The following is a 10,663-nucleotide window of genomic DNA, read 5'->3' as shown; positions in this document are numbered from 1 at the left end:
TAATTCACAACCAAAGTGAATGGGAGAGGTTGGGACAGCAGCTGGAGCCGCGGCAAAATTCTCCCTGTTGGTCTAAAAATGGCCACAAATACCGCTCCCTATCAGCCAGGATGTGGTAAGGTGAGATGGGTTGGGTTTACATACATAAATGAAAAGTGAAAGAATAAAAGAATTGAATATTGAATATATATCTACCATATATGTACCATAATTTATACTTTACAATCCATTTTATGTAATCTATCTGAATGCAAATTAATCAATATATATCCACTCGATTATTGATTGAAATATGTAATGGGCATTCCAGCTCCCTGCACCCCATGCCATTCTGTAAATTAGGGCCCTGGAGCAGGTGGGGTTCCTGGGCGATCACCTAGTTTTCCCTACCCGAAACAAGCTTTGTGCACATCACATGTCTTTTTTTCCTCTTCGAGCGGCGTTCCTCTTTACTGCAGAATTCTATCGGTATGTACTGTTGTTTAGCGGCATTGTTAGTTCATTGTACAATCTTGGCAGAACCTCTCCTCGTTAATGACAGCAGCCGTCTGTATCGTGTTTCAGCTCATGACAAAGGGGAAGGTTGTAAGGCAAATTGAATGAAGAGGAAGCTGGTGGGCAGAAGGCATGATGGATGAGGGGGATTTTGCCAGGGGGTGGAAGGAATGACGGGGGCCTGAGGGCAATGATGGGGGGGCAGATGGAATGACACAGAGGCTGATATACATGATGTACACAGCACAAGGATTTAGGCAGAATTCCATGATATAAGTTTAAAACAATGCCACTTTGCTGCAAAAATCCCCGCCTCTCTGGTGCTGCCCCCACATTGATGACCAGCATCATTCCTCCCACTTCCTGTGAGCACAGGCTGTCATGGACACGCCCACTATCGAGATCAGATTGCCGCTGCCAAAACAGAAGAGAAAGGTGTCTGCAATGTCATGTGACCAGCCAGAAGCTTGCTAGGGTTATGTGAAGTTAGGAATGAGGTGTGTGGGGGTGCTTCCCAAATAAAACGTGCTGATTGGCTGATTCTGTTCCCCTTTCATTTACTAATCTGCAGAAGCTGATATAAAGACATATTCAGGTACTTATACTAGCTGTGTGTAAATCACATTACCTGGCCAGTGTTGTTGTTCTCTTTGTTTCAATACTGTGAGTGACTGACCCATCCAATTACCACCTACCCCAGATCACTGATTTGGGATATATGGAAGCCGGACACAGCCAGGCAAGCAGCATTTTCAGAAGGAGTTCAGCAGCTGCGGCCTTCATATTGCAGTCAGTGGTGGTTCCCTGTTTTCCTGTACAAGGCTCAAAGTTTAGGGATTGTTTTAGTGACAATGACAATCTGTAAAATGAGCGTCACACCTTAAGTCTATCTCAGGTATTTACACCGGAAGCCACCAGCAGCGCACACCTGTTAACTCCTTCATGACACGGAATGTGAATTCAGGATGCAAGGAATGCAAACACTGATTTCATACATTGCAAATCTTTAACATGTTTGTAAACATGAACAATGAAATTCTCCTATTTGAGTATCTGTGTTCAATAACTGCGAAGGATAAAAGAAAGATTCCTTCTTGATGCTGCCAGAGATTTTGTGTTAAGGTGATAACTTTCTGACACTGTAGTTGTGTTGGCATTCTCTGATATCGATGTGGACTACAGAACACCTTCCTTCTGTTAAGGGATGGGGGGGACCAGTCCTAAGGTGACAACATATAGATCTAATATAATGAGTAATGTGTTGTCGCCCCCTCTCTTGTGAACAGGCTGTTTGTTTTTCATTTATTTTTTTAAATTAACCCTTTGTTATCAGATCAAAAAGAGATATATATGTAGAGGAAACCGATTGAAAAATAATTATTATGCTATTATTCAAAAGGCAGACAAAATAAAAAGATAACTTTAGAAGCAATATTAAAAACAATATCCTGTAATTTTTTTTTGATATATACTCGAGTATAACCTAGATTTTTATTTCCATCAAAAAGCCATTTAAAAAAAAAAAAATTAGTTTATACTTGTGTCAAACCACTAGGTGGTGCGATTTCTAATGTAAAAAAAAAAAAACGTTGCTGTCTGATTCTTTAATTATTAGAGTTATTTACACACGTTACATGATGACACAGATCCATCAACTGGTGACCAATGAAAATGCACAAAAGGTGAATCGTGTCATTTCATAAAAACAAGTGATCCATCATAACTGACTCAAAAGTACCAAATGCTTTAACCTGTAAAAATATAAAGGGGGGGATAAAGTCATATAGACTGATCCTGTTTATTTTTACCCCTTTTAACTAAATGTTTTGAAAATAACACACCATTGATGTATTTATTTACATTAATTGTAGTAGCATTTCTGCTTTGAATGTTAGCAGTCAGTGAGAGTTGCATGTACCCTAGGTTTATACTCGAGTCAATGTAGTTTTCCTGCTTTTTTTGTTGTTTGTAGTTTTGTTAAATTCCTTTTCCTGCTTTCTCTAATATTCCCACTAGAGAACCTTTTCGGGGGCAGTTATAAAAACCCAGACAATTTTGGCTGTTTTTCTGTTTGCTTTCAGCCATAGAATTCTTGAAGAATATTTCCCACGTTCTGCAGTGTTGTTTATTCGATTCTGAAGATTCAGATTTTTTTTCTCTTGTGGTTTTCACCATAACTGAGAACATTTTGGATGTGTTTTATGTCCTCGCTGAGGTTTCTGCACCCATTGGCTGAGCCTGTCATCTGGCTCATGTCTTTGTGCTGCGTATACACCCCGTGCGTTAGCGGCGATGAATTATTCCTGTGTCACCCAGAGGAAAGTGATAACATACACTCAGTCCTCCGGGGCCCTGGTCCTATACAATCCATGATCTATTCATACACATAAACCAGGCCATGTGAATTCTCAGTAATGAATAGTGAATAACCAGAGGCCAGGCAGAATCGGCTCCATTTAAAGGGATTTTCGCTTGTTGAAAGTAGAAAATTCTTCGACAACCTTCAAGCGAGGGGAATAAAAATTCACACCAAACCACAGCCTGGGGCAATTTTTTATTTAATGTATTTAACGTGTTCTTTTTTTTTTTTTTTTTTTTTTTGGGTTCTGGCAACAGGTTGCTTTCAGCAAAGTTGTTAAGAATTGCACTGTAAACATGTGAAAGAGGACTGGAGCTCCACCTGCTGGCTGTCAGTATGAAAGCGGTCAATTAATTTGCAGTAAAGGTTACTTCTTCAGCCTCCGTTATCTATATCCTCAGGGTCTAACTGCCTAGCAGTGACGGTTGAATTTTGTGCTCTAGGTTTATATTCGAGTCTTTGCAATTTCCTTTTTTTATTTAGGGTAAAAGTACCCATTTATATTTTAAAAATATGAACCAGTTAGTAGCGTGTAGTCCTAATATAAAATGGCAACACCAATAATTCCATAAGGATGATTCATCTCTAACTCCACGTATTCACCCAGGAGAACAACACGTCCCTTTGTAAACATTTGTATTGACCAAGATAATCTTGCATTATAATTGGTTAAACAAAGCCTTGGCTTGTTGCATGCAAGCTTACATTTAATACTGGAGTATTGTATATTCTTCTACAGTTGAATTGTCTGACACATTGGGCCTGATTTATTAAAGCTCTCCAAGACTGGTAAAGATCATGGAATAACCAGGGTGATCCAGCAAACCTGGAATGAATCATTTCTTGTTATTTGGTAAATGTTTTCAATCCTGGACCAGATATATTCTAGGTTGGCTGGATCACCCAGGTCTATTGGATCCCATAGAAGCCTATGGGATCCAATTGCACAGGTTTGAGCATTAGATTAAGAAGCAGATAAAGTCATGTGAACATTTCTGCAACTTGGGAGCAAGATCTATAGGTTATAGGTATGAAAACACATTTTCCTGTGTTTTCAGGTAAAAGTAGGTGCCTTGGTTTATATTCGAGTATACACATATGTAATGGCATTCATGTGATATTTCTTTGCGGGGGCAAACGGGTAAAATTAACTTTGTGGAAAAGTTTTCTGACCCTTTCAGTAACAAGATACTTACATGGCTAACAAACCTAACAGCCTCCATAAACTCAGCCCTTTGTGATTTCCCCTAGGTCAGGGGTCAGCAACCTTTACTATCAAAAGAGCCATTTTGCCTCCTCTTCCACTAAAGAAAAATAGTCTGGAGCCGCAAAACATAGTACGGTGAACACACCCATATTCTGTATGTACCAAACAAATTTCTTACGCTAAGAATACAATATTTATATCTAATAATTCCCGCCAACACTTGAATATGGGGAACAGGGAGTTCACTGGATTTCCATACATAGTAACAGTTTCATTTTTTCTAAAGTGTTGAGGACTGGGTAAGCCTTAAAAAGAATTTTGCTTTAGGCTTTTCCCAGGAAAATGGTTAAATACATTTTAACTTAACTTTTTTTTTCTGTTTTCCCATTTCTGTTTCAGGAAACCCTAACCAGTGCTATACAGACATACCTTTTCTATTCCATGGAGACAGAAGGGGGTAGGACAAGTGTGAGACTCCCTTCTGTGTCCCCCCCCCCACCAAAATACAATACAATACAATAGCATTATTAGCTAATGGTTGATACGTAACAACGTCATGAAATGGCTGTATGAATGTTAGATTTTAACGAATGATCATCTCGGGCCACAGACAAAACAATTGTCAATATGCAGCTTTACAGGTTTTGCTGCTCATATAATGACATGTGAGCAGTGCTGTTGACCCTGGGAAAGGACATGATGCACCTCCAGGGCAAGAGGGTGAGGGTTGGATGACTTTGGGTGCCATTTAGCCTAGAAAGGGACTGGACCTGGATTGAAATCTCTTCCAATGATGACTCCTCTTTTGGTGACGACCATTCTTAATGGATTTCATTTTTAAATAAAGTAAAAGAAAGCAAATGTAGGATGCTGGCAGCAAAAAACTAAAAAATGTAACGTTTTTGACAGAGGTGCTGAGAACACATAAAAAAATCTGACTTGCATCCAATCTGATCAGTTTATTATGTTTATTATTATTATTATTAATAATAAACCTTATTTATATAGCACCAACATATTACGCAGCACTGTACATTAAATAGGGGTTGCAAATGACAGACAGATACAGACAGTGACACAGGAAGAGGAGAGAACCCTGCCCCGAGGAGCTTACGATCTAGAAGGTGGAGAAAATATTGCACAATCTGATCAGTTTAGAGAAATTTGGCAAGATTTGGAAATTCTGAATTGTATTTTAGTTTTTTTTTTTAAGTATACTAATGTCAGATCGGAACTCGGTTTGCTCAAATCAGATCCGAGTCACAGCTATTTAAACAACTTTGTAGAAAAATTATAAAAAAAAAAAAAAAAAAAGTTTTGGCTTTAGTTGTGTTTTACTGGTATGCCTTTTATGTTCATTACCGTTTACTGCCCCCTAGTGGTTAAGTTTAAGTGCTGTACTTTTTGAAAATACATGTACAGGTGACCTATAATAGAAACCGCAAGGTAAAAATGACATCTGATGCTAGCACATCCCTCACAACACTGAAAATTGCTTTGCTGTGTCATTGTAAATATTTAAAAAATGAATGTGATCAGCATGGACGTCAAGTCATTACAGGGCACAGTTTTTGGACATGAATGGACAAACCAAATTCAACCTTCTCTGTTGCAGCAATGCATGTAACACGCAACGCTGACCCTTCTATACAGTTTTGCATTTTGCATTCTTTAATGGTCGGCTTACAAAGATCTTGGGTATTTGTGCTCCTTGTTAGTAATTTACACCTGGACACAGGTGTTGTTGGTTATTCATCAGAGGATTAATTGACCAATTGCTTCCCCTGAGGAGTTCTTGTTAGTAAGGTTTTGTGACAACTACTGCTGCAATTAATTCCTCATTAACTCCTGGATGTGTTCCTGGATAATATACATTTTGTGGAAGGCATGGTACCTGTGTTGGTGCATTGAAGTGCCATTGATTCTAAATTTACATTTTCAAAAACGCACCAACATGATCTTAGTTGTATTGTAATGCATTAGCCAGCCAATTGAACCTATTGGATTTCCCAACTCAATGTATGGAAACCATGCAGAATAACACAACTAAACAATTATTATTAATATTACACAGTATTTATATAGCGCTATCATATTACTCAGCGCTGTACAAAGTCCATAGTCATGACCAATGTGATCCTGTCCTAATCTAAGGTTGCCATCTGACTAATATTTGCCTGAACTGGCCAGTATAAATTTGACTTGTTGGCCATGCTGATACTTGCAACACCATCTGCAAAAACACACACAAAATGTGGGACTTTCACAGCATCCAAATACTGGAATACTCTTCTTGGTTACCAGCATAAAAAAGTCCCCTTTGAGCCCATCCTATTGTGTGTAAAATTCCCCCACCTACTAGATTGTAAGCTCTTTGGGGCAGGGTCCTCTCCTCCTGTATCACTGTCTGTATTAGTCTGTCATTTGCAATCCCTATTTAATGTAACAGTTTTGCATTTTGCATTCTTTAATGGTCGGCTTACAAAGATCTTGGGTATTTGTGCTCCTTGTTAGTAATTTACACCTGGACACAGGTGTTGGTGGTTATTCATCAGAGGATTAATTGACCAATTGCTTCCCCTGAGGAGTTCTTGTTAGTAAGGTTTTGTGACAACTACTGCTGCAATTATTTCCTCATTAACACCAATGTGTTCCAGGATAATATACATTTTGTGGAAGGCATGGTACCAGTGTTGGTGCATTGAAGTGCCATTGAATCTAAATTTACATTTTCAAAAACGCACCAACATGATCTTAGTTGTATTGTAATGCATTAGCCAGCCAATTGAACCTATTGGATTTCCCAATTCAATGTATGGAAACCATGCAGAATAACACAACTAAACAATTATTATTAATATTACATAGTATTTATATAGCGCCATCATATTACTCAGCGCTGTACAAAGTCCATAGTCATGACCAAAGTGAACCTGTCCTAATCTAAGGTTGCCATCTGACTAATATTTGCCTGAACTGGCCAGTATAAATTGGACTTGTTGGCCATGCTGATACTTGCAACACAATCTGCAAAAACACACACAAAATGTGGGACTTTCACAGCATCCAAATACTGGAATACTCTTCTTGGTTACCAGCATAAAAAAGTCCCCTTTGAACTTTAACACAGTTTTATGCTAAGCAGGCCTCAAATTGTTTTCTTGTACTCAACACATTTCGCTGATAGATCTGCTTCCTCAGTAGTTAAATTTGACGCCTAAACATCTATAAACATGTCATAATCTTTTACAATTTATATATATATATATATATATATATATATGCATAATAAAAATCAAAGTACCAATGTCATGTGATGTTACCATAAACGTCTCTTTATATTCTCCATACCCCCATATGCCCCACCTTCAAGATGGTTAATACAACATTGCAATATGAATGAGTCAGCCAGAGGGGAAAACAGGGATGCACGCAAAAAGTTTCAAATATTTGTTTTGCAATCAATAAATAAGCAATAAACAGAACTCAATTTATTGGCATCAGTGATGGTTTATTTGGAAAAAGGATAAATTAAGGGACTTTAACAGCAGCTATATTGCAGATATATTTCTGTACAATACCAATAGTTTTGGCAAACTTTAATACAAACATTAAAAACAAGTAATTACAAAGCAGAACATGTAGTACATATATGCATGAAACATGCTCTACACGTTTCATGGATCTGGTCCACTTCTTTAGGAGATGTTACCGTAATTAAATGAGGAGTCTTCCTTCACATACATAGGCAGGGAGGCAAGAAGAGAGGGACACAGGAAGAAGCAGATACCACCATCAACTATAAAGTTTTTTTAATGATTTTGCCATTTAGTATCCTAAAGTTTTCTGAATTCACACAAGCAAATATCCATCCGTAGGCTGCTAGTTCATACCTAATTCCACCTTCTCCAAAAGTAAAACCTAAATCTTCACAGACCCCATATATCCGCGTTTAAGTGCAGCCAAAGTAATGGCTTATCATCCTTATAAAAACATTTGACTTGGCCATGCTGATACTAGATAAGTAGTTGGCTTTAGGGCGGCTCCTATTTCATCAGTTAATATTAAATTATATTCTAATGCTTGCATTGGTGACCTAATAATGTTTCCATAAAGCTCTGTATGAAGGCGCACATTGAAGGGTCAGCAATGCTGCAAATTTGCCAGTGTGCACTATCCGGGATGAAGTTGGACCCTCGCCATCCTTCCATATAATACAAGACTGCTCCTCCTGCATTGTATATGACTAATTCGGAGCTGTGACTGGTGAAGCAGCTTTAGGATACGGGAGGCAAAAAACAAAAAAATAAATGCCTGCAGCAGCAAGGGCTAAATAAGTATTTGTACTTAACCCACCACAGCCAAATGAGAATTTACTTGATAAGTAGAGGGGAAGAGGAGGAGGACCACGCTGCATTAAACATTTAAGCCAACTGTACTTGGGGTTTAATGATTTCTCCACTCCATATTTAACATGTTTTATTTTTATTTTTTTACCATATGTTATCTACATTACCTATGAAGGTTTTCATTTTAATAAAATGTTAACATTTGGCAAAATGCAATGGAGTTAAGGAGGGGAGGCAAATATGGAGGTGCAATGAGCTATAAGTGGCTCCTGGGGGTTACAAATAACTTTCAGCTATTGTTCCAAAAACGGTGAGAAGCTCCCAGTGTGCAGAATAAGTAGACCATTTCAGTCCAGGAGCTGTAGAATGAAGAACAGATAATGTCACCTTATCTCAAACATGTACTGTCTGTGCCAGGTACTGATGGGTACCTTCAAATAAACAAAGAGGAAATTAAACTACCCTGACACATCATGAGTTTGGGGGCTGCTGCAGTTATCTGGACATTTTTTAATTTTATACTTTTCTAAAATCCAAATGTGTTAATTTCATTACCTGGAATATTGATGCATGCCAACTTTTTTCTTCTTTTAGAAAGTTCCTTTTGCTCATTTCTTGTTCTTTCCCTGCAGGAATTTTGCAATGATCCTCACCTCTTTGTAGATGGCATTAGCTCGCATGACTTGCATCAGGGACAGGTTGGAAACTGCTGGTTTGTGGCCGCCTGCTCTTCGTTGGCATCTCGTGAGGCCTTGTGGCAAAAGGTAAGGAGTCCAGACTGGTCACCCCATCTGAGGATCTGATCATTTTCTCACCTAAAGCTTTTAAGTGTCCAATCTTCTACAAGGACCTAAAGTCTAATAACAGTTGGGCAGAAGACAAACACAAAATTGGAATTAGAAATTGGCACCCTTGATCATGGTGGTCAGCAAATCCAATTTTGTAATCTGTAATCTTATTCTAATTTCTATGTTTTTTTTTCCATGTGGAGTATTTTGCATGTTCGTTGTTCTTTTTTCAAATAGGTTTTGGTGCACAACAGTTTGACTTAAATGTATGAAATGGGTTTTTTGAGGTGGCAAACTTGGCAAGAAGGACAGGCAGGGGAGGGGTGGTTACAACTTTTTGAAAGGGAAATGTGTACTTGAAAGGGCTGGGTGGAGGGAAGACTCTCAAAGGAGATGGTAAGGGCATATATCATGGGGTAAAATTAAGTTTATGATGAGCAGGACCTTAATGTCAGCATAGTTGGCTCAAGGTTAGCACTCTTGGCTTTGTAACACTAGGTCCAAGGTTCAAATCTCGGTCAGGATACTTTCTTCATGCAGTTTATATGTTCTCCTTGTGTTTGCATGGATTTCCTCCAAAATGCAGTTAGGGTAATTGGCTTCCCCCTGTATTCAATACATATGATTATGGTAAGGACATTAGATTATGAGCTCCTTTAAGGGACAGATAGTGATATAACTATGGACTTTGTAAAGCGTTGTGTAATATCTCGGCATTATATAAATACTGTGTAGTAATATAAGAGACCGGACAATGGCCTCACTCATACCAACTCCAGCTCCCATTGCTCCACTATTCTTCTTCCAAGCTGAAGACAGACAAAAGATGAAAGCAGGAGGAAGATGAAGAACCAGAACCTGAGCGGGAAAGGAAATGAGTTGATGTAGATCAGATCAGAATGAGTGGCATTGGTTGGCTGTGAGCTGATAAACCCATGCAATATGTCCAGCTTTGCAGCTTGTGACCGCCATTTTTTTTCAAAGCCTCCAATGAAGCATTTTTGGCTTCAAGCTTCCAAACTTGTGCAGAGAAGCCAATTTTGGATAAGAACACGGTAGTTTCAAGAATTGGGTGGTAACAAAAGGGAAGAATAGAGAGATGCCTCATCAGACAGCTACTGTTCCTTCACAAGCCAATCAAAGCCTTGATAAAAATGTATTGCTTTGACCATAGTGGAGAAAATTAAACTTTCCAGGCTTTGTAATGTCTGGTTTAGAAAACTTGCTGAACAGAATGACAGGCTTTTTTTGGCAAACAAGACCGTTCACGGTTAAGCATTTGAACTGTGTATTTGGACATCTGTCAACACTTATACTTTATTTAGCTTTCTGTGTAAATGTTGTTATTGTAGAGTATCACACACCCAGCTAAAGATGGAGTTTACACTGACTCGGATATCTTATTTTCAGCTTTAGCTGCGTTCTTTTTCCCCATGGGGTCACATGCTGAGGTCAGGAGAGTCTA

The 10,663-nt window shown here is 38.6% G+C and overlaps 1 protein-coding gene across 5 annotated transcripts in view; it reads left to right on the top strand.

The window, feature by feature from the left end:
* Positions 1–10,663, top strand: part of CAPN5 (calpain 5) — a 63,052-nt gene that overhangs the window by 31,264 nt on the left and 21,125 nt on the right. For all 5 annotated transcript variants that reach the window (XM_072401678.1, XM_072401669.1, XM_072401698.1 and 2 more), the window contains exon 3: positions 9,043–9,174. In XM_072401678.1, the coding sequence (XP_072257779.1) occupies positions 9,043–9,174 (132 nt within the window). The remainder of the gene's footprint in view (positions 1–9,042; positions 9,175–10,663) is intronic.

The sequence above is a fragment of the Pyxicephalus adspersus genome, chromosome 1 (genome assembly GCF_032062135.1).
Source record: "Pyxicephalus adspersus chromosome 1, UCB_Pads_2.0, whole genome shotgun sequence".
Classification (NCBI taxonomy): Eukaryota; Metazoa; Chordata; class Amphibia; order Anura; family Pyxicephalidae; genus Pyxicephalus; species Pyxicephalus adspersus.
This window is presented reverse-complemented; position numbering and strand designations above follow the sequence as displayed.